Genomic DNA, 25,663 nt, shown 5'->3' on the forward strand with positions numbered 1-25,663 from the left:
CGAAGAGGTGATACAAATTAGTGTTGTATTTTCTGGAAATTAGATGGTTAAGGGGTGATTTGATCAAAATATTTAGGGGCACAGTGGCGCAGTGGTTAGCACCGCAGCCTCACAGCTCCAGCGACCCGGGTTCGGTTCTGGGTACTGCCTGTGCGGAGTTTGCCAGTTCTCCCTGTGACCGCATGGGTTTCCGCCGGGTGCTCCGGTTTCCTCCCACAGCCAAAGACTTGCAGGTTGCTAGGTAAATTGGCCATTGTAAATTGCCCCTAGTGTAGACAGGTGCTAGGAGAATTGTGGGGATGTGGTAGGGAAAATGGGGTTAATGTAGGATTAGTATAAATGGGTGGTTGTTGGTCGGCACAGACTCAGTGGGCCGAAGGGCCTGTTTCAGTGCTGTATCTCTCTATAACTCTATGAAGTTAGTTGTCCCTTTATTGGCCTGGCACCTGGGTATAGAGTGACGGGTCACTAGGATCGTTTCAGAAGCAGTCTGTTCTGGAGATGTTGAGAATTATTCTAGTAGGCTTTCTAGGAGAAATGTGGCATCAAGGTTTTTCCGCCAGCACACACTTGAACCGCAGGATTTTTTTTTTCAGCTCCTCAAGAGCTATACGGCACCAGGAATTTTTTTTTCACACTGGATCTTGGCAGGATTTCTCCAAAAAGGTAGAGAAGGTTGTGAGCTGGGTGGTTTCTCCTCAGCAGGAAAACACCAACTGTCTTCAAACAGTTCACACCACAACTAAAACTGGAAACAATGTTCAAACCCCAGAGAGTCGACCTCCTGACCTCCAAAAACCTTGACTTGTGGCTTTTTTGTAACCATTTTTCCCCAATTCACCAAGGGTTCCAGTGTTTTCTGAGCCCAAAATCACAGGTAACCTCCAACACAGGCAGCTTTCAAATCACATCTCAAGTCCTGTTGGTGAACTTGATTAAAAAATACACATCCATGGAATCTTTTCAGTTTTAAGACAAGTACTCAAAAAATAAAATATTAAGAAAAATGGAAGCAGTTTCGTAACAATCAGCAAGTAGGTAAACAACGAAACACATTGAAGTACTTACACACAGCAAACCAGGAAGTTAAAAGGATTTAACATCCTTCACTTTTAAATTGAATTTTAAGATAGCAAAATAAATGGATTAACAGAGGTTAAAAAAAAAAGATAAACTTTAAAATCCATTTTTTAAAAATATAAAAGTGGCATTTATCATTAAGAAGAAATTTGTCATTCCACAGATATAAAATTAGCTTCTCAGGGCCGAGTGTGTTCAGCAGTAATTATGAAGTTAAAAACCCAGTTACACCTCATTTAACAAGATCCAACATTTTCAAGGGTTTTTACAGCCAGACCGAAAGCTTAAGGGTGGAAGTTCTCATCAATTCAATTAATTTTCCAGTGACTGCAGTCTGGGGGTGCCCGAGTGAACCCTCTGAAGTGTAGATTCACTGAAAGCAAATTCTGGATTTCCATGTTACTCTGCACACATACAGACACCCAAAGTTGCTATCAGTTTCAATGAAGTAATGACAGCGAATGCTGACAGTTTCATCGGCATTCCTGCAGCAAAAGTCTGGGCCATAATGTCTGCACCTATCCTTCACCCTTGCCATTCAAATCATTATAAATATGCTATTACTTCCTTTTACTTTTCTCATATTCCCCTGGGCTGCATTGTCTTCGTTTTGGCCTCCTTAACAAAACAAACTGGGTACTGAATGAATGTTCAGCAAAAAGAAATGCAGCAGAAAATCACTACGTCGGAGAATAAGATGTCCCTATTTTGATAATTGGTGTCTACATAATCTATACCTCGGCATACAGCAATATATAAAGAAAACCTCTCTATATAGACAAATTGTCTCACTACAGAATTACGCCTGACTGTGGAAGAGCATAAACTACTGCGGTATTTTGTTTCCAACAATTATTCTAATTCTGCACCATCAGTACCAAATCATATTAAAAAATAGTTCTGTTTCATCACAAATCATCCACTGAACCTCAAAATTCATCAGTTATCATTGGTAATAATCAAACATCATCCTTCCCTTGAATCCATCTCATCATACTTTTATGGAGAAATAGTGCCATAATACAAAGTTTTATTAATAGGTATTGAAACATGCATTTCACACCTGGAAACACTTATGGAGAAAAACTGAAGAACAATGGCAAGGATCAAGGTGACAGTAGATTAGCATGTAGAATACAGACCAAACTAATGGGATGCAAGTCTCCTCTTCATAGGTATGTGGCAACTAGGATGCAGAGTTTCACCATGATGGCATGTCTTACTTGAGAGTCTGACAAAAATGCAAAAAATGTTCTATCCACAGCACAGGCATCGTACGAGAAGCAATAATGGAAAAGTCCATCACACATGTATAATTTTCACCATTCAATTCTTAGATTTTACTAAGATCTAATACTCCATGATCGACTCGTTTCAGCTTATATTATCAAGACAAGTCAATTAGTGTATCTTTACCTTTTAAATTTATCTTTTCTGTCTTTTACTTCGTCAGCTTCATTGTGTGTGAAGAGGTCAACAATACGTGAGGCCAGGGTTCCATTAATACAGTTCATATTGCAAGGAGTAGCTACAATGGCACTCATATTTTTGTGACAATAACGCATGCACTCTTCAACCTAAAGCAACAAAGAACAAAGATAACAAAGGCACTCAGTGTAACATTCATTCATTCACAAGAACCTTGCAGTCACTACACTATCCATTTACTCATTACCATATTTAATTACAATTTTTTGGGGGGCTGAAAAGGCAGGCTCCAGCACATTTACTGCTATAAATGGCTAACAAGCCTTAGTTTCTTGTGGTTGAAGTAAACCGATGATACCTTTAAAGCAACACACACCAGTTTAACTAGCAGTTAGATTTTTATTTTTATATTAAGCCATAATTCCTCATTTTTATTGGCCAATAGGAACCACGTGTTGTCTCACACCATGCTCCAGCCATAATATGCTTCATATTTTCTCCATGGTATTCAATGAACTGCCAGCAAGATGTGCAGTAGCAGTTCTGAGAGATTTGTAGTGTGCTATCATCTTAAATGAGATGGAGTATTTCAATTTACTTCAGCTTCAACTTGAACATTCTAACTGTCGGTTGATGTAATAGTTTCTAGTATGAGATTTGCACAGAAATGCAAGTTATGTCAGACACTACAGGAATCAAACATAACCAGAGTGAAATGGAGATACAACCAGCTTAACTACTGAATGTTTACAATGAACAAACCACTGCTACAGAATCTTGCACAAAGTAGCTTGACCTGCCTATTATTCTAATTTTCTATTAATCCAGCTAACAATTCAAAGAAAATGTTTTATTTGTTCCACATTTATTCAGAACTAATTTATAAAAATATCTATTCATGAAAGCAAAAAAAAACCTTTGATTTGCTTTGGGATGGATATAAAAAAGTCTTCAAATTGACATGCAAAGAAATCATTATCTGTTGTGTTAGGACAGACAAACATTTGCTAAAAAAAAACATACTTTTGTATACAAAAATAATCATGGCAATTATCAAGCCAATAGAAAATTAATGCATCAGAATAACTATTGGGTATGTTTGTGAACCTTATATTAGAAAATGATTATACATCACACACGTGCACGCACACACATACACACAAGCACAGTATTCCAAAGAACAAACAGTATAACAGTGATTTTTCTCGAATCTGCACCATCTTTATCAGAGAAAAGCGGACTGACTTTTCTGGGGATTCAGGAAGCCAGCTGAACCTTTCCGCTGCCCTTATCCCATGAGTATTAACAACCATATAAATTACATGGCTCCTGTAAAATGTATAGTTATTGCACATCCAACTGCAACATTACATTTACATTACTGTTAAAGTAAGTTTTCTAACTTGAAAACCTGCAAACTAAGCTTTCAAGAAAGCAACTGAACCCCGGTCACTGGGCTCCCAGTGAAAGCAATAAAAACCCACTGGAAAATGGATTCTCTCAGAGACAACAAAGCCAAGAAATAGGACCAGCAACAAGAATATATCAGCTCAATGTTGGGCTGATTGTAAACTACTTGACAAAAAATTCTCTGACAGGAATGTGCACATAGTCACCCTGCAAGAAACCCACCTCCCAGACCACTCCAACCATCGAGCTCACATTCCAGGGTACCAACTCATTGCAATCTCGGATAACGAGACACAAGTGATGAGCCACGTACATCAAGGAAAGCCTCACCAAAGGCCCAGAAGACCTAATATCAGACAACCCCTTCTCCATCATGATCACAATAGGTAAGCTGATCACAAATGTCTACAATTCACCAAATGACCTTTGACCCAACATCTTAATACAGCCTGCATCACACCCAACCAACTACCCTGGTGACTTCAACAGCCAACATCACATGTGGGGGTACCCCAATGGCAACACTGCAGGAGAACAACTCTCACACTGGGCCTCCATGCATGACCTAAAACTTGTGTGCGACGCAAAGCAGCCTGTCACATTCCATTCCACCAGGTGGAAGAACTACTCACCTGATCTTTCTTTCACTACTCACGACAGCAACGGCCAACGGCTGACGTGCTCTCAACAATTGCTGCCCACTCCGAACATCTCCCAAGCCTCATCTGCATCAGCCTCGAACTACCATCCACAAATTCAAAGCCAAAATCATGCTGGAATCTGCGGAAGGGCAAAACTACAACCACTTCACTTGACTTCTCAAGCTGACAGCCACCAAATTTGTTCACTGGGGCTTCAGAAAAACCTTCATCCCCTGCTGAACCCCAGTAACTGAACGGCTCCTGGAAGAATACATGGAAAATGAGGACCCCAACATGGCAACAGCACTCAAGTCCCTTGATGAAGGACGCCTCATAAGATGGCGAGAAATAGCGGAGAACATTGACTTCACACACTCAAACCGAAAGGCGTGGAAACTCTTGCGTCGCCTGAGAGCAGCCAAGCAACAACCACACCAGTCGTCCAGAGTCAACACTTCACAACTCCTAATAAACTTAAAGATACCGGTCAACTGGAAAGATAAGCGGATGATAAAAGCAGCCCTGATACAGTCTCTCAAAACTGCTCCAGGGCAGATAGGCTTCTCAAGCCCTTATACACAAGGCAAAGTGGACAGCATCCTGTCAGCTACCAAGCCAGGCAAAGCAGCAGGAAATGATGGGATTGACCTAGATATTCAGAAGAACATCAGATAACATGGAAGGAAGTGGCTAGCAAAACTGTTTATCAACATCAACAGTACAGGCACCATTCCACACATCTGGCGCCAAACTAAGATAGCGGCCATTGCCAAGCCAGAGAAACCACTCAATGACCCAAGCAGCTACCACTCCATTGCCCTGCTCTCAACATAAGAGGTCCTGGAACACCTCCTGCTAAACAGACCAAGCCCCATCCTGGAAGCAGCGATGCCCCCCCACCACCCCCCTCCAACAGCAGATTTCCACACAGGTCACAACTGCTCCAAACAGGTCCTGACACTGATCTCACATACTGAGGCCAATTTTCAGAAAGGCCCGAAGACAGGAAATGCCTTTGTTGACTTAGCCTGTGCCACTGATGTGGTCTGGCATATAGGCACGCTGCAGAAACCCTCCGCAATTATCCGCTGTGTGAAAACCCTACACCCATGACCAGCAGCCAACAGCTCCGTGTGCACCCCGGCAGTCCATATGGCCCCACACACACGCACGTGCACCAGAGACCTCCCGCCCACAAAGTCACAGCTCTGCATATATACTGCTGTCTTGGCTCTGGCTTTCTCAGCTAAATAACTTCAGGACATTGAGAAAACACTCACTGAAGATCTATGGTCTCTGGAAGCCTACTTCAGAAAATGGAGATTCTGACTAAATGCCGCCAAGACTGACATTTCAGCCTTCCATCTGAACAACTCAAAGGCTAGGGAAGAACTTCACGCCCAGTTCTGCGGCCGACCACTCACCCATGACCCAATGCCAAAATACCTTGGCATCATTCTCGACTGTGCATTGACCTACCGGCAACACCTCCAGAACACCGGAACCAAGGTTAAGAAGCGAGTGAATCTCATAAGGAAACTGGTGGATACCACCTAGGATAGCAAAGCCAACACACTGCGTACTGCTTCACTCGCCCTGGTCTACCCAACAGTAGAGTACTGCTGCTCAACCTGGTAGATATCCACCTCTGGGAAATAATGAGGATTATTTCTAGAATGTTGAGACCACAGCTCAAGTGGCTTCCTGTGCTAGTACACACTGAACCTCCTGATGACTGCAGGGAAAACATTCTCCTCAAAGAACACCACCGGCTGACAACTAATGAAGCACTCCCACTGATAAATGACTGCAAAAAAAACCCACGCACTCACCTGAAATTTTGTAGCCCCTACTGGAACACACTCCATACCCTACAAACAGATGACAGCCCCACCTCTCAATGGCGCACCTCCTGGTTGACTGTTAACATCACCAACCACAAACTGGGAACTGACCGGAGCCAAGTCCCAGGTTTCAACCTCCCATGGAAAATCTGGACAACTCTCAACTGCTTGAGGACGGGCCAGGGAAGATGTGGCCACCTGCCCCATAAGTGGAACATGAGGACCAGCCCAAATTGTGACTGTGGCTATCCAAGTCAGACCATCGCCCACATATTGAACTCTTGCCCTGAGAGATCCATTCCTGGTGGCATCACAACCATTCACAATGCATCAGCTGAAGCCGTTGAACAGATTGTTAATCTCAACATTGAATTCTAACTGCTTCCCCGGCCATACGAATATATATTACATTTACACAATGTACGCACATTATAAAGTTGCAGTTACCATCCAAAAGTGTTTTTAAAACAAATATGGTATATTTTTTATTGCCCTACATCATAAACAAATAGTCAGTTCCATTTAAAATAAACATACATTGTACAACTCAGCAGAATCAGATTAAAAGGCAAATAAATCACAGCAAACCAGACAAACTTCATCAAATTAAGGAATACTTGTGCCTTTGTAAAGAAAGTTAATGCACTTACCAAGGAGTCCATTTTCAAAAATTCAGATGAAATGAGTATTGAAATAACATTATTGGGCTCTAAAATAGAAAAAAAAAGCAAAAACTGCCATTAATTTGCTAACTGTAGCCACAAGTTTCCTGAACACAATAGAGGCCGGAACAAATTGCACACTTTATATACATTCAGGATAGTCAAAATTAATTTCAGTAATAATTGATGTTACAAATAGGCATTTTCCAAAGATGTTTATGCCCATAGAATAATTTGTACCTGGTAGAAAATAGTCTGCCAAAAAACTTGTAGCAAGTTGGTGGCTTAATTATTGTAATTCCACTCCATTAGAATAATCAAGCACAAATCTGATGAAGATATACAACAGGCTCTTAATAATAGGAAAACAGAGGGGGGAAAAGTCAGAGAGTTTTAGGGGATACGTAAACGCAGAAACTTTTAGACTCAATTTTTATTTTCTCCATGAATACCACCACCTATTAACTATTGATCTATAAAGTCACGTGGTTAGCATGGACCAATCAGTTCAGTCATGATGATAGCTCCCTGATCCTCCCTGCTGACATCAGAAATTAAACAGAGTAGCAGCAGGACTAGAGTTCAGGAAATCAGCTGGCCTTCTAGTCCTGATTGAACTTGTGGCCTCTCAAAACTCATGATGCTATTCTACAGCAGCATCCCTCTGACTTAGACACCAATACGGCTACCCGAACAAAAGATCCGATTCTTTCTACTCTCCAGCTTTTGGTCGCAGTGAACTCCTTCCCTGCTCCAGTTTTGAGTTTAAAACTACTCTGCATTCCCTCCCCACCCCTACTTCAGATCTCAGACTCACAACTTGTGCCCAGACCCAATCCTCAAGTTTCACTGACACCTTTGTGCATTACAGGTATTTGTGGATGTGCTAGTATCGTTAATGGTTGCAACTCCGGATCCATCTCCATATGAATAGAAGACTATTTGGCCAGGATACAAGCTCCAAATTGCACATTCCCTCACAGACTGACACCAGCCCCTCCTCACCCACCCAGTCCCCGACCCGAAATGAAGGTGCTTCCCATGCTAAACTCTATTCCCTCCCAGGCGAGACTCTGACCATTGCTCCCACCATCTTGGTATTAGTCCAGCTTCTCTTTACACCCATGCATATTACAATACTGCAAAAATACCCCTTCCCACTCAACTTCAAATTCTCCTCCACCTGACCCAGATCCCCACCACTGACCTTCTGTCTCTTCTTACTGTATGATCCACCTTTTAAACATATAAAAGATACAAATTCAATAAAGGAATATACATATAGTTGGAAACAGGGGGATAGATTTAGAAAAAGATCAAAGACCAAGAGCGAGATTTGGAGGCAAGCCATTCATAAAGATTGGAAGACTAGCAGAAACACTTTTGTTTTCCCCTCAAGAGAAACAAAGTGGCATTTGGAAGACAAGAGGTTTTATTTTCCTTGTGATCAAAATTGACAATCAACCAGTTAGCAATAATGCTTTTGTTTGAGAATTTACATCAAATTTAATTTCGAATCACTGAGACGACAGCTAGTGATGGCGGTTATGATTATAGAGATAGACACAGACCTTCCATGGTGTCCGACCATAACTGTTCTTCCTAGGGTAGGTGCTATCTCATGAGATTCTTGAGCTACTTACTAGGGAGGAGTACCTGAGGCTGTTTCCCATTGCCTTCCTCAAGGTTACTTGACTTTGGAATACATTCTACTAGGTGAGTTCAACCAAGGCTAAAGAGCTCCACTTATCCTTTATGATGGTTGAAGCTCACCTGCACCCAGCAGACTCAAGTACTCCAGTGGACGCCAACGCAGTTTTTTGGAAATGGTGCTCTGGGCTCCGCTCACTAGGACTGTCTGGAGTGGGGTCGATCTTACTCCTTCTGACACCAGAGGCAGGAACACTACCAGTGTGGCAGCTGTTAACCCGTCCAGATACAAGTATCCCACTGGATGTCAACCCAGCATTCAAAGACCATTTTCTTGTCTCCAATCGCCAGGGCTGTCTGGAGTGGGACTCGAACTTTCCACCAAAAAATTGTTCCCTTTTATGTCAGCAGCATGAAACAGTAAAAGGAGGGATTCATTTTTGACCAATTTTGTCCAGTTGGAAAAGGAAGTCTTTATTACATATTTTGGAAATATTACTTTATTTACTCATGTTCATGATCTTAACGTATGTTATGTTTTTACGGTATCCAAAGCTCTCATCTAAATAAATTTCACTCTCTAGAATCTCAAAATTACCGTAGCATTAATTTATTTGTCGATATCAACTACAAATACTGCATTGTGCATCAGTATATTGAGTATTTTTGCCTGCAGAGGTTTAAAAACTGCTTCATTTGATGTGTCTCAAATTTTCTCTTAATTACATTAATTCTGAACAAATAAAACACGATATGGGTAACTATTAAAAGTTAATGGTTCTTTTCCTGACACAAAACTTTCTATTGGGCAAAACTGAGAGTTTAATTTTTTAATAAGTTAATAAATTGTAACAAAGATCGTATTATCCCTTAATTTTCCAGCGAAAGACGTAATATAACCAAGCTGCACTTAAATAATTTTTCTCAAAAATTTGACATGCACTGTATAATGTAATTACAGTTCATCCTTAATTCCATGTCACTTAATTTGAATTATCTGGTAGATTGACTTTTAAAGAACTAAATTCCAATTCTGCTTTATTTAAACTTATTGTTTAATTCAAATTATTCAATAATTTGAATCTGTTAATGTAAATGATCAGAAATAATTTGTGCTACAAAACAAATCATATAATTATTTTTTGGCTCCTTTGGAATGACTCAGTAGTTGTATCCAAGTGGTTGGCCATGACAGAACTGGATTAAAAAATGCAGATGGACAAATGAATATACTACCCAAAACTGCGCAAACAAATACTTGAATAGCAAACAGAAGGGAAAGAAATTACTAGAATTTGATGATTAAATAAAGTTAAAATGTGACTACCTACAAACAGACAACAGTTACTATAAACTGAAAACATTTAAACACAAATAGGTGGATGCTTAATTAAAAATGCAAAGCAAAAAAGCTGTATGTGTAGTTCTAGTAGCAAGAATAAATAAGCTTTTCAAGGTTTCCTTCCAGTTTCTAAAATTTGATAATTGCCCATCCTATTAAAAACTACTAGCAGTTTTAAGAGATAGATCTTGCACATGACAGTAAATACTGTAAAGGTCTGATAAACAAGTTGCATCTTCACATGTTCCTATACCTTTTAATATGGGATGGAACGTATACACCAGGTTTCATTGTTTCCCCTCCACTACCCTCCCCAAGTTTAAAAATGATTCATGACCACAACACCCCCCAAAACCCACCCTTTCAGTACCTTTGCACCAAGTATAAATACCTCATTATGATACTGGGTATGTAAGCTGTGCCAGATTGAATTAGTTAGTTGAAGATAAATATGAACTATAAAGGGTGGCTACAACCATTTGGTGATTCCTTTAAATGCCACAGCTAAGACGGAGAACTCACTGATGTAGGGAATAGCACTATAAAACCACCTCTTGCCATCAAGCTACACAGTCTGGTGCACTTTTTTTCATCAAAGCCCTTGTCCTATACAAAAGGAAGTTTGTATATAAAGCAGGAAAAGACAGCCAAGTTATTTAAAATCTATTAGAACTTTTTCATTTTCCCTTTACTGTCACAATGAGATATTTAAACCACAACCTTGCTTATGATTAAGGAATAACAGAAAATGAAACTCAATAATGGTCAAATCTGGCTGGAAGACAGTCATGCTATGAACTTGTACGTGTGACATAGCATGACAAAAAGCAAAAACAAATGAACCAGCAAGACCATGAGATTCAAAGTTCTAGATTATAAAGCAATTAAGAATGATAATCCCTGAATTAGTACACAAGGTGAGGCAAATGATTTTTTTTTTTTAAATGTCTTGTATGTAAGAATGAAACATTGACAGCACAATTTTGTTTGAAAAAAAGATTTGAACTTGAGGAAAAAAGTACAAAGTAATGATACCACATGAAAATTTGAACAAACGTATTACTAAATCGCCACTGAAGGAGATTTAGTTCTGCAACAAATAATGACTAGTTCTGTACTGAACAATTGTCTGCTAATTAAAATGTAACCCTAACACATACCTAGTTCTGGTTGTTCAGTTTGTCCTTGATGTTTCAGTTTCCTCTTCACATAGCTCATCAACCAGGCAAAGATATGGACATCACAGTGCACCGATATGTCTACTTCCTGCCAGCGTTGTGCATCAACAGACAGATACTCAGCAAAGTACTTCATCTCACTGACTAGTAGATTCCGAGGACAAACAAAATCACGCTTCAGGTTTTTGGCTTCATCACAAACATGGATTACCATGTTGGGCCTTTTATGAAAATAAAAGCATCTTGAAATAGTGGCTATAACAAAGACACGGTTCCCACTTTCAACTGCTTACAACTATCATAGAAAAGTGATTAGGAACTAAGATTTGCATTAGCACATATGTTACCGCTGAATTACCTAGTTGCCTTTACATCTTATCTGCTGTGATTTTTTTTGTTTTTAAATCAGCTTGCAACATCAGTTCCAAGTCCATCACTTCCCATTCACTTGTGCAGACTTATTTTCCTACATCAGTGGATACTGTTCTTGTATAGCTAACTGAGAGGGGGTGGGGGGCGGTGCAGGGAGGCTGTTCAGGCTCGAGTCATGGTGCATGTGTAGCTGATGAGCCCTGGCAATCTGACCAATGAAGCCCAAGAAAATCAGTTGAATTTGCATTTATATTTTTTTTTAATTAGTTTGATGGCCTTGTTTCATAACCATGGACTTGAAGCTTTGGAAATCACTGTATTTAGCCTTGTTGCCAAATTGGTATATACATTGTTATATGGCCACAGCTAAAGACAGACAAATAGGAACATTGATTTAATTTTTAGACATGGCCCAAAAGGCTCTATGATATGCACCTAAGCAGCTTGCAAAAATAAAAAGTATGAACATTCATGTAAGCAAAGTCCTGATGAAGGGAGCACATTACTAAGCTATCATAGGTAATCCTCACTATGTCACTTTGGCACAATGTTTTCTCACTTGGACTGCATTTTTTCATAGCTTCCGATGCGGTTGTTCTCACCTATTCCCTGCAATATTTGTTGAGTTTTCACTTTAAGAAATTAAACATGGCAAAATCATGTTTATGAAAAAGACAGGTATGGAAAAAATGCTGTGTCAAATTACTTTCAACATAATTTCTGTATATATAAGTTTGTGTCCTTAATTACTTTTTTTTTTTACTTAACACTTCAGAATCTCCAAAAATCCTGATCTGTGATTGATGTTTTTGTTCATAGCATGGCTATTATCTTAAGGCAGGTCCGGCAGCCTGAGCATGTGCAATGTGCACAATTTCCCAGGTGCATCAGTACCATTTAGCTGCAAACTGAAAGAATGCTAGTCTTTTAATCTAATATCTATTTGGCTGTTCTTCCAAGATTATTTGACAAAATGGTAGAGAAGAAATTTTAAAAGTTAAATTTAAGTAATTATTAATTTTATTTTAAAAGTGGTGGTGAGTGAGAGAATGCTTGGGGGTCGGGGGAATGACCAACTTAACCAATTACTTTTGTAGCAGTTGGTTCTGAATCTCATTCTGAAAGTTGAAAAAGTGCGTTAAGTCGAGAGTTTTTTTTTTAAAAGCCTGCAATTATCACTTGTTTTGTTAATAGTTTGAAGGTGTTAACATTCTTACTGATGAGAGGGAAAGCAAGAACGCGAATGAGAAAAAAAGATAAACTTTCAAAAGTCAGTTACAAAACATTCAATTTAAAAAGTTAGAAACCAGGGAAGTACTCACCCCCACCCACCCAACTCTGTTGGTCTGTGTGTTCCCACCCTCACCCCCAGACTTTCACTGCAGATAGGCAACAAAAGACGTTTCTCTGTTCTGTTTAACTCAGGTTTCCCTTCCATACTTCCACCAAACTCCAGGGTCCAAGATGATGCCTTTGTTGGGTAGTCCACCATTTAGGCATTTTTTTCTGGGGTGGGGGGGGGGGGGGGCTTAACATTCTTCCATTCTCAGTTGCAGCTGTCATTTAAATTGTAAAGCAGTAACACAGTGTTCCTTTAAGGTTCTTATTCAAGCACAGTGCTCATATGAGGAAGAGCAAATCATAAGTAACTAACAAATGCAGGTGCAACATCAGGAATGTTTTGTATGCACCACTCATTTCCTCAAGACCCACATTTATAGATCTCTCCACACCTCCTGGACACATTAGAGATTACCATCGCTGCTTCACAAAATAGGCCATCATAGCTGCACCATTTGCTACAGGATAATCTGCCAACAACTGCTTGAACAGAACAGCTCTGTCCTGTAGCATTAAAGGTGACCAGAGCATGAAGTTTTCATGCTACATTTTCCTTCTATGCCAACATCAGCAGTGCATACATGTATTAAACATGTGACAGAAATTATATTTGGGAACAGTAATAACTTCACTACATTCCCGGTGGAAAGGAGATACCAGCTGAACAGGTGTAAAGCTTTCAGCGTGGCAGGGTTCCCTTTATTGCAAGGCAACACAGGTAGCACCCAGGTGAGCAAACTTGTCTCCTCATATCAACCCTATGCCTATATGAGTAGTGATAATGCACTGATTGCAAACATTCAGATGGTTTCTGAACACAAACATCATAAATATCATTTCTTCAACTTCTCTTTGCCAGTCTTACCAACTGTATGCTATACAAAGTCTACATTAATTCAGGACTGTACAATCCGTAAACTATCTGGTACACAAGTCTCACTACTATTCCTGTGCAAAAACAGTGGAAGTAATGGCAGGGGGGCAATTTCAACTACCCGAATGTTAACTGAGATAGAATTAGTGTGAAAAGCACAGAGAGAGCAGAATTCTTAAAAATGCATTCAGAACTCTTTTAGCCAGTATGTCGCAAGCCCAATAAGAGAAGGGGCAGTTCTGGACTTACTTGTAGCGAATGAAGCTGGGCAGGTGGAAGGGTTATCAGTTGGAGAGCACTTTGGCGGAAGTGATCATAATTCAGTTAGACTTGGGCTAGTTATGGAAAACGACAAAGATAGACCGTAAATAAAATTCCCAATTGAGGAAAATAAAATTTTACTACGTTGAGATGTGATTCAGCTAATAAAAACAGAAGGTGCTGGAAATACTCAGCAGGTCTGACAGCATCAATGAAAAGAGAAACAGAGTTAACAGCTGGAATTTTACGTTGGGCGGGAGACCCTGCCTGCCAACTAAAAAGACGGGGGCGAGCCCGCCTCCGCTGGGCCTAGTGGGAGACGGCAGGATTATTCGCTCCCCAAGCCCTTATTTGGCCTTGGCCGGGACTTCCACCTCCTTGAGGCAGGAAGTCCCACTTAATGGAGAGCAGCCGACCAATCAGCAGGGAGGCAGCTCTTAGCCACCAGAAGCCCCGGTACAAAGATAACATTTTGGGGTCTTGCCAGGGACAATCGGCTGGGCCCCAGTGAGGCGGGTGGGGGGTTGGAGGGGGGGGGGGGGGTCAGGAGGAGTGTTGTGCGGTGTGGGAGGCCCTCTGTGGGGCACAGGATGCCCGATCAGGAGGGCACCACCCCACCCACCCAAGCCTGCCAGGTTTTGCCTGGTGGTGTTCTTGGAGGCTTTGCCGCAGCCCCGCGGGAGGAGGCCCTTAAGTGACAGTTAACTGGCCACTTGGGGCCTTGATTGACCTGGGGCAGGCCATTTCTCGCGGCCAACACCTCCAAAGTTGCAGGAAGGCATTGAGAATAGCTCCCCTCCCACCTCCCACTCAATTTTACGCTGCCCCTGCCATCAGCCCCCTTGTTTTGTGGGGGGGCGGGGGTGGGCGTGCTGTCAAATTCCGGCCAATGTTTCAGGTCTGTGACCTGATGTAGCTAAAATGGACTGGAAAGAGCGACTTGAAGGTAAATCAGTGCCAGATCAGTGGGAGGTATTCAAGGAAGAAATAGGGAAGGTTCAGCGCAAGTACATTCCGTTAAAGAAAAAGGGTGGGACTAAAATCCAGAAATGTTTGGATGCCAAGGGGCTGACAGAAGAGGATAAAGGGGGAAAAAAGGGAAGCTTATGACAGATACCGAGGGCTCAATACTGCAGAAAACAGATGAGCATAAAAAAGGGTGAAATTGAAAAGGAAATTAGGAAAGCAAAGAATGCATGAAAATATATTGACAAGTCAAAGAAAACTCAAAGATTTTTTATAAATATATAAACAGCAAGAGGATAACTAAAGAAATAGTAGAGCCATTAGGATAACCTGTGTGCGGAGGCAGAGGATTTTGGTATGATTCTTAACGAATACTTTGCGTCTTGTTTTCACAAAAGAGAGGGACGATACAGATGTTGCTATCAGGGAGGAGCAGTGTGAAATATTGGATGAAATTAACATAGTGAGAGGGGATGTATTAAGGGGTTTAACTTCTTTGAAAGTGGATAAATCCCCAGACCCAGATGAAATGTATCCTAGGCTTTTTAGGGAAGCAAGAGAAGAAAAAGTAGAGGCTCTGACCATCATTTTCCAATCCTATCTGACTACAGGTGTTGTGCCAGAGGACAGCTAACATTGTCAAATTATTTAAAAAGGGAGAAAGAGATAGACCGACTAATTATACGCCAGTCAGCCTAACCTCAGTGGTGGGAAAATTATTGGAAAAAATTCTGACAGATAGGATAAATCTTCATTTAGATTGTTCAAAGACAGTCAGCATGGACGTAAGGGAAGGTCACATCTAACATGATAGAATTTTTTTTTTTGAGGAGGCAACAAGGAGGGTTCATGAAGGTAGTGCCTTTGATGTAGAATGTATGGATATTGGCAAGGCTTTTGTTAAGGTCCCACAAAGCAGACTGGTCACAAAAGTAAAAGCCCATGGGCTCCGAAACAAAGTTGCAAGCTGGATTGAAAATTGCCTCAGAGGCAGGAAGGGTAATGGTCGATGGGCGTTTTTGTGACTGGAAGTCTGTTGCCAGCAGTGTTCTGCACGGCTCAGTACTAGGTCCCTTGCTTTTTGTGGTACATATCAATGATTTGAACTTGAATGTCAGGGATATGAAGTAGTTTGCAGACGGTACAAAAAATGGCCGTGTGGTTGATACTGAAAAAGAAAGCTGTAGACTGCAGGAAGACATCAATGGACTAGTCAGGTGGGTGGAACAGTGGAAAATGGCATTCAATCCAGAGGAGTGTGAGGGAATGCATTTAGGGAAGGTCAACATGGCAATAAATAGTACTATTCTGACAAGTGTAGAGAAAAAGAGGGACCTTGGTATGCATAGCACAGCTCCCTGAAGGTGACTGGACAGGTAGATAAGGTGGTCAATAAGGCATATATAATACTTGCTTTTATTAGTCAAGACATGTCCCATGGACAAATTTTAAAAAAACATTGAATCCAAGAACTGGGAGCTTATGCTGGAACTGTATAAAACACTAGTTAGGCCACAGCTGAAGTACTATGTGCCGTTCTCTTCACCACACCATAGGAAAGATGTGATTGCACTAGATAAGGTACAGAGACGATTTCTGAGGAGGTTGCCTGGACCTGAGAATTTTAGTTATGAGGCAAGACTGGATAGGCTAGGATTGTTTTCTTTGGAACAGAGGTGGCTGAAGGGAGACCTAATTGAAGAGTATAAAATTATGAGGGGTCTAGATAAAGTGGGTAGAAAGGCCCTATTCCCTTTGGTTGAGGGTTCCATAACTAGGGGGCATAGATTTAGCTATGAGGTAGGAGGTTTAGAGGGGATTCATGGGGAAGCTTTTTCAACCGGAGGGTGATGGGGGTCTGGAACTCGCTGCCTGAAACTGTGATAGAGACAGAAATCCTCATATCATTTAAAAAGTTCTTGGATATGCACTTGAAGTGCCGTAACCACAAGCTGCAAAGTGGGATTAGGGTGGATGGCTACTTGTCGGCCAGTGCAAACACGATGGGCCAAATACCTCCTTCCATGCTGTAAATGTCTATGATTTTATGATGCTAAAAACATTCACCATTGGCTCAGTCTCCCAGCATATTTCAGTAACTGCTTTGCAAAATCCCTGTATGCCATTGCTTTACTGTGCCTCTGGAACCTTCAGCAGCTCAATGTCAAAGCACACATTCTTCAGACTCCTGTAGAAAGTGCACTCGTCTTCACAATTGCTGGCACAACCTTGAGCCACTATGCCTCTGCACTCAAATTCTCTTCATGAACAGCTTCACTTTGCTACATTTCTTCCAAGGTGCCTCAGTCACATCCACTAGCTCCTCTATTATTTCTATTTTCACTGTAAAACACCATGGGATGTTTTGCAACACCAAATACAAGCTATTGCAATTCTATGACTAAATTTAAATTACTCAACGCCTCTTAACTTTAAGCATTTCAACAATGTTGACAGAAGATTAATACACGCTTTTCTGATCATTGTAACTCTTCAATTTTACACATGTATGTTTACCTAAACTGACCTGAATTTGGCCAATCTAAATCTATGCACTCATTTCAGAAAATCTGATTTTGTACATTCCAGTTAAGAACTTTTTAAAACAAGTACTACTCATCAGGATGACTCAACGAAGTCTGATTCTATTCCTTTACAGACATGGATGTAGTTCAGTTACCCACCCTTGGCTTTCATCCAGTTTGTCTTCATCTTTATCAGCTGAACCATTTTCTTTTATAGTGCAATTTCTTCCTGAAGATACTGCAGTCCGTCCTTGAATATTTAAGGGTATTGAAATTACACATTACACAGTCATAGTAAAGCAATGTAGATTGCATTAATCAAAAAGTCAAATGCATGACTCAACAATTAGTTTATCATGAATTAAAATTAAACTTCACACACAAAACGTAATGCAAGCCATATGAATCCCATTCCATTTCATCATTACTGTACTCAACACCAACAATTCAGCTTTGACTACCTGGAATAAAGCACAGATTTGTACAAGATGAAAAGAGAGTAGATTGCAATGAAAGTCCAAAATTTCTGTGCTCTGTGAGGGTAGAAAGGAAGATTCTCCCCTCCCTGGGATGTGGACAGCAATATTTTGGGTGGAACCTGTTCATTTCAAGATTTCTACCCAATTTACATTGGTCCTTTAAATTGCAGTGGGGCAAGGTGGAACATTCAGTCTGCTTTGTCTTCTCCAAATCAAGGGCACGTCAGAGTCACAGAGTCATTACAGCACAGAAGGAAGACATTCGGCCCATTAAGTCCATGCCAGCTCTCTGTACAGCAATTCAATCAGTCCCATTCCTCTGCTCTATCTCAGTGGACCTGCAAGTTTATTGCTTTCAAGTGCCCATCCAATTTCATTTTGAAATCAATCATCTCCTCTTCCACCACCCTCATAAGCAGACAATAACAGGTCATTGTCACTTGCTGCATAGAAAAGATCTTCCTCACATTCCCTCTGCACCTCTTTCCCAAAACCCCACCTTCTCCAACCTAACCTTGTAGCTAAAATCCCTCATCCCTGGAACCATTCTGGTAAATCTCCACTGCACCATCACATCCTTCCAAAAGAGGGATGACCAGAACTTGATGCAATACTGTTGTTGTGGCCTAACCACAGCTTTATAAAGGTTCAACCCATCTTCCCTGCTTTTGTCCTTAATACCTCTATTTATGAAGCCTAAGATGCCATACGCTTTGCTAACTGCTCTCTCAATATGTCCTGCTAACTTCAAAGATCTATGCACATGAACCCCAAAGTCCCTCTGTCCCTGCAAACGCTTTAGAATTGAGGCAGTCTATATTACCTCTCTCTATCCGCTTTGCCAAAACACCTCACCACACACTTCTCTGGATTAAATTCCATCTGCCACTTGTCCGCCCATTCTGCTAACCTATGGCCTGGTGCAGTCAATTGGGATCACCCTCATGTCTGCCACACCTCCAAGTTTAGTAGCATCAGCAAATTTTGAAATTTTATTATTTATTCTAATATCCAACTCATTTATATACATCAAAAATGCAGTGGTCCTAGCACTGAACCCTGGGGAACAACACTATCTACCATTTCCCAGTCTGCAAAATAACCATTTATCACAACTTGCTGGTTTCTATCCTTACGCCAATTTTTTAATCCAAGCTGACACTGACCCGCGTATTCCCTGAGCTTCAATTTTGTTAACTAGCCTTTTATGTGATACTCTCTCAAATGCATTCTTAAACTCCATATAGACAACATCAATTACTTTCCCTTCCTCAACCTTCCCTGTTACTTCATCAAAAAAAGTCAATTAGTCAAGCATGATCTGCCTTTTATAAATCCATGCTGGCTCTCCTGAATTAACTCAAACCTCACCAAGTGCCTGCTGAATTTTTTTCCCCTGATACTCTATCTAAAACCTTACCCATCATTCATATTAAACTGTCCAGCCTGTAGTTACTAGGAATGTCCTTACACCCTTTCTTGAATAAGGGTATCACATTTTCCATTCCCCAATCCTCTGGCACTTCCCTGATCTAGGGAAGATTGTGGCAAATCCTTCCATTATCTCCACTCCCTTTAGCAACCTTGGACGCAAGCCAGCCGTGCCAGGCAACTTATCTACTCTAAGCATAGCCAGCCTTTCCAGCATATCCTGCCCATCAACTTTTACCGCAATTTTTACCTCTAATATTTCCCCTCCTACTGACATTTTGTCAGCACCCTCTTCCTTGCTAAAGACCGATACAACTACTCATTAAGTTTTCTAGCCATGCCCTGCACCACTATGCATATATCACCCTCTTTGTCCCCAATAAAACACACCCCACCTGTTACTTCCCACTTACTATTTACATGCTGGTAGAAGATTTCTGGGTTCCCTTTTATGTTAATCTGCCATTCTATTCTCATATTCGTTCTTTGCCAGTTGTTATGGCCATGTGGTGAGGGGTGTGTGGGTGGTGCCTTCTATTCAACTAACACCTGACTGCAGCAAGGGTTTTTGTTGTTAGGGTTTGAACCCCTTTACGTTTTAGTTGTCAAATAAACAGATAGTGACAGGTTTTCTTGTAGGTTTAAAACAGAAGGTTTTTTTTTTTTTAAATCGGTGATGGGTAGAGGGGAAAAGGGGTAAATGTTTTGAAATGAGGTAGGGTTTCAGTTCATGGTAAACCTGAATTTTCTTGGGAGGTCAATTTCTCTTTAGTTGCAGGCCTGGGGTTTTTGTAGAGTTCTCTGTTAGCTGAAAGTTCAGTTTGAAGACAGGTGATAACTTCCAATTCTCTGCTGCACAAGTTGAAATGTAGAACTCACAGCAGGGCACCCAGAGAGCTACATTTTAAGCTGGAAGTCTCTCACATCTTGCTTCTGTTAGGAGACACAGCTCTTCCTCCTTGTGGTGACCAACAATGACCCAGGGCGTGGCTACTTCACACCTTCTTTGTTTCAGAAGAACCCATTCAATTCAAAAATGTCTCTTGATCAGTTTAGGATGGGTGCAATTAGACACCTGTTAGCTTGGAATGTATTCTTTTGTTCGTACCAGACAGTAGACAGTTTGAATATACAAGGCCAGGTCTTTTGACCTTTGCTGGCCATTTTGAAGCTCATTGTCCACTTTTTAAAAAAAAGTCCATTTTTATAACCCTTCAGGTCGAGTTCTTGTATTTTCAATCACTGCACTTACATGAGTGTCAGAGAGTCTTATTTTCCTCTTCACTTCCTCTCTCAACTTATTGGTTCTCACTTGAAGAATTCACCTGACATGCAGCATACATCCTTTTTTTGTTTCATCATATTCTCTATCTCCTTCATCATCCAAGGAGCCCTGGCTTTGGTTTCCTTACCTTTCGTCTTTGTTGAAATGTTCCATGCCTGTACCTGAAACATCTCTTCCCTAAAGATCACCAGTTGTTCTGTTACAGTATCTACTGCCAATCTTTTGTTCCATTTTATCCTGGCTAGATCCCCTCTCATCCCTACAGAAGTTAACCCTCTTCCAATTTAGAAGTTCTACTTGAGATTATTTCTTACTCTTTCTCCATTACTAATCTAAATGTTATGATACAATAATCAATTTTACCCAAGTGTTCCCCCAGACACTTGGCTGATTTGGCCACCTCACTCCCCAGCACCAGATCTAGCAATGCCTCCTTCCTTGTTGGGCCAAGAACATAGTTGTCAAGGAAGTTCTCCTGAACACTTTTCAGATATTCCTCCCCTTCCTATCCCTTTACTCCAACATTATCCCAATCAATATTTGGGGAATTAAAGCCCTCCCTCCACAATATCACCATTCTTTAGTGCTTGCACATCTCATTTCCCTGCAGACTTGCTCCTCAATCCCTCTAACTTTTTGGTTGCCTACAGAACACCCCCAGTAATCTGATCATACCCGTTTTGCTTCTCACCTCTAACCAAATGAATTCTGTCTTTTCCCGCTCAAGGGCATCCTCCCTTTCCAACAGTATGATGTCTTTGCCACCCCACCCCTCTTTCTTCTTCCCCATCTTTTCTGAACACATTGTATCCTTGAATATTAAGTGCCAGTCCTCACCATTTTTAAGCCACTTTTCCATGATTGACACATCATATTTCCACACTGCTATTTGTGGTTGCAGCTCACCAGCCTTACTCACCACACTTGGTGTGTTTACACACATGCATTGTAAACCTGTCTTTGTATTCCTCATAGTCCTTCTCAGTCTGCTTTTATCTCATAAGGTACTACTTCCTTGTCTAGTACGACTCAACACTCACTCCTTTATGCACTTTTGTCCTCTTTTCTACTTGTATATGGTGTTCAACCCCTGTCATTTAGTTTAAACCCTCCCCAACCACACTAGTAAACCCCTTGGCAAGGCCACTGGTCCCAGTCCTTTTGAGGTGCAATCCATCCCTTTTGAATAGGTGCCTCCTGCACCAGAACTAGTCCCCCAAGTCCCAAGAATCTGAAGCCCTCCCTCCTGCACCATGCCTCAAGTCACACATTGATCCTCCCCATATTCCTACTTCTACTCTCTCTGGTGCATGGCACTGGGAGTAATCCAGAGATTACAACCTTAGAGATCCTACTCTTTAACTTCCTCCCTAGCTCCTGAAAATCTGGCCTTAGGACCTCAATAGGACCTCTCTCTGTCATTGGTACCAATGTGTACTACAATTTCTGGCTTACTCCCTTCCCCTGCAGAATGTTCTGCACCATCTCCGTGATATTCTTTACCCTGGCACCAGGGAGACAATACACCATACAGGACTTATAATGACAGTTACTGAAATGCCTGTCTGTCCCCCTAACTATGGAATCTCTTATGACTGCATTTCTATTCTTTGCTCTTCCCTCCTGTGCAGTCCCTTGCCCATTGGTGCCATGGTCTGGACTGCACTCCTTCAAGGTGTTGTCACTCCCAGCAGTTCCCAAGCCGAGTACCAGTTTGCAGTTTGAGAGTGGCACACACCACCCCAAAGACTCCTGCATCTCATGTCTTTTCCTACTTTTCCAGATAGCCACCCATCTACTATCGTGAACTCTCATTCCCTGAGGGGTGACCACCTTCTGGAATGTACAATCCAGGAAATTCTCATCTTCCCTGATGTTCCACAGTGACTCCAGATGCCGCTTAAGCTCAGAAATCCTTTCTAGAGTGTCTGGAGTAGCTTCTGTGAAATCACACCCATCGGGTCCTTACAAGGACTTTGTGAATCACACGCCAGCCGAGGTGACAAGTCGTGTTGAAGGCCTCAAGATCTCAAATCTTTACTCAAAGGGTCATCTACCCTGGAAAGGACTGATCATCATTTTCAACAAGCCCACTTTCTCCGTTCAGAACAGATTGCACCAAGAAATTCCTGGGAGCACCCTTGTCAGGCCTCTTTTCTATCAAGAGTAGCAAGTAGCCACTGCACCAACATTTTAAGCATGTAACAACTCCTCTGGCCATTTCAATGGCTCTGCTCCCACAAAACAGGGTTTGCAGGGATGGGTAGATGGGATCTCTGCTCCACCATATGCACCAACAGAGGTGAACCCAAATATTTCAGGGCCTCCAGGTGCTTATTGTGAAGGATAACATAATGAAGACACAATCTCGAAGTATCTCTTATCTGTGTGTTTAATTGTTAGATTTTTGTATTTGTTGTCATTTTAGCACATTATTTCTGTTCCTGTATAGTAATAAGGATGTCTTTTATCATGATGTCACTCCTTTTAAGTAGCCAATATCTTCTTTCAGTAGCTAGGACACAGGGGTGCGACAATATTTGCACAAAGTTTTTTTTTCATTCATGGGATGTGGGCATTGCTGGCCAGGCCAGCATTTATTGCCCAAACCTAATTGCCCATGAGAACATGGTGATGAGCTGCCTTCTTGAATCGCTGCAGTCCATGTGGGGTAGATACACCCACAGTGCTGTTAGGAAGGGAATTTCAGGATTTTGACCCAGCGACAGTGAACGAACAGCAATATAGTTCTAATTCAGGATGGTGTGTGGCTTGGAGGGGAACTTGCAGGTGGTGGCATTCCCATGCATTTGCTGTCCTTGTCCTTCTAGGTGGTAGAGGTCACGGGTTTGCAAGGTGCTATCGAATAAACCTTGGTGTGTTGCTGCAGTGCATCTTGTAGATGGTACACACTGCTGCCACTGTGTGTCAGTGGTAGAGGGAGTGTATGTTTGTGGATGGGGTGCCAAGCTAGGGGCTGCTTTGTCCTGGATGGCATGAGCTTCTTGAGTGTTGTTGGAGCTGCACCCATCCAGGCAAGTGGAGAGTATTCCATCACACTCCTGACTTGTGCCTTGTAGATGGTGGACAGGCTTTGGGGAGACAGGAGGTGAGTTACTCGCCGCAGGATTCCTAGCCTCTGACAGGCTCTTGCAGCCACAGTATTTATATGGCTACTCCAGTTCAGTTTCTCGTCAATGGTAACCCCCAGGATATTGATAGTGGTGAATTCAGTGATGGTAATGCCATTGAATGTCAAGGGGAGAAGGTTAGATTCTCTCTTATTGGAGATGGTCATTGCCTGGCACTTGTGTGGCACAAATGTTACTTGCCACTTATCAGCCCAAGCCTGGATAACGTTCAAGTCTTGCTGCATTTTGACATGGACTGCTTTAGTATCTGAGGAGCCGTGAATGGGTGCTGAACATTGTGCAATCAGTGAATAACCCCACTTCTGACCTTATGATTGAAGGAAGGTCATTGATGAAGCAGCTGAAGATGGTTGGGCCTAGGATACTACCCTGAAGAACTCCTGCAGTGATGTCCTGGAGCCGAGATAATTGACCTCCAACAACCACAATCATCTTCCTTGGTGCTAGGTACGACTCCAACCAGCGGAGTGCTTTCCCCCCCCCAATTCCCATTGACTCCAGTTTTGCTAGGGCTCCTTGATGTCAAGGGCAGTCACTCTCACCTCCTGAGTTCAGCTCTTTTGTCCATGTTTGAACCAAGGCTGTTATGAGGTCAGGAGCTGAGTGGCCCAGCGGAACCCAAACTGAACGTCACTGAGCTGGTTATTGCTAAGCAAGTGCCGCTTGGTAGCACTGTCGACAACACCTTCCATCACTTTGCTGATAATTGAGAGTAGACTGCTTCTGCTGTTTGGCATGGAAGTAGTCCTGTGATGTAGCTTTACCAGGCTGACACCTCATTTTGAGGTATGCCTGGTGCTGCTCCTGGCATGCCCTCCTGCACTCTTCATTGAACGAGGGTTGGTCTCCCACCTTGATGGTAATGGTAGAGTGGAGGATATACTGTGCCATGAGGTTACAGATTGTGGTTGAGTACAATGATGGCCCACAGCGCCTTATGGATGCCCAGTTTGGCATTGCTATATCTGTTCGAAATCTATCCCATTTAGCACAGTGGTAGTGCCACACAAGATGGTGGGTATCTTCAATGTGAAGGCGGGACTTCATCTCCACAAGGACTGTGCAGTGGTCACTCCTACCAATACTGTCATCGACCGATGCATCTGCAGCAGGCAGATTGGTGAGGATGAGGTCAAATATGTTATTCCCTCTTGTTGGTTCCCTCACCACCTGCCGCATACCCAGTCTAGCAGCTATGCCCTTTAGGACTCAGCCAGCTCGGTCAGTAGTGGTGCTAACAAGCCACTCTTGGTGATGCACACTGAAGTCCCCCAACCAGAGTACATTCTGTGCTCTTGCCACCCTCAGTGCTTCCTCCAAGTGGTGTTCAACATGGAGGCGTACTGATTCATCAGCTGAGGGCAGCAGGTGGTAATCAGCAGGAGGTTTCCTTGCCCATGTTTGAACTGATGCCATGAGACTTCATGGGGTCTGGAGTCGATGTTGAGGACTCCCAGGGCAATCCCTCTCGACTGTATACCACTGTGCCACCACCTCTGCTGGGTCTGTCCTGTCAGTGGGACAGGCCATACCTGGGGACAGTGATGGCAGTGAGTCCGTGAGTATGACTATGTAAGGCTGTTGCTTGACAAGTCTGTGGGACAGCTCTCCCAACTTTGGCACAAGCCCCCATCACGCTGGGTTTGCCGTAGTTGTTTCCGGCGCCGAAGTCAATGCCGGGTGATACATCCAGTTTCATTCTTTATTGACTTTGCAGCGGTTAGTTACAACTGAGTGGCTTG

General features: G+C 42.1%; 1 protein-coding gene across 5 annotated transcripts in view; it reads right to left on the minus strand.

Moving 5' to 3' along the window:
• sanbr (SANT and BTB domain regulator of CSR) overlaps positions 1-25,663 on the minus strand; it is a 168,989-nt gene that overhangs the window by 131,565 nt on the left and 11,761 nt on the right. For all 5 annotated transcript variants that reach the window (XM_068045808.1, XM_068045805.1, XM_068045807.1 and 2 more), the window contains 4 exons: positions 17,734-17,824; positions 11,218-11,456; positions 7,054-7,112; positions 2,497-2,657 (listed from right to left, as the gene is read on the minus strand). In XM_068045808.1, the coding sequence (XP_067901909.1) occupies positions 2,497-2,657; positions 7,054-7,112; positions 11,218-11,456; positions 17,734-17,824 (550 nt within the window). The remainder of the gene's footprint in view (positions 1-2,496; positions 2,658-7,053; positions 7,113-11,217; positions 11,457-17,733; positions 17,825-25,663) is intronic.

The sequence above is a fragment of the Heterodontus francisci genome, chromosome 13, assembly GCF_036365525.1.
Source record: "Heterodontus francisci isolate sHetFra1 chromosome 13, sHetFra1.hap1, whole genome shotgun sequence".
Taxonomy (NCBI): domain Eukaryota; kingdom Metazoa; phylum Chordata; class Chondrichthyes; order Heterodontiformes; family Heterodontidae; genus Heterodontus; species Heterodontus francisci.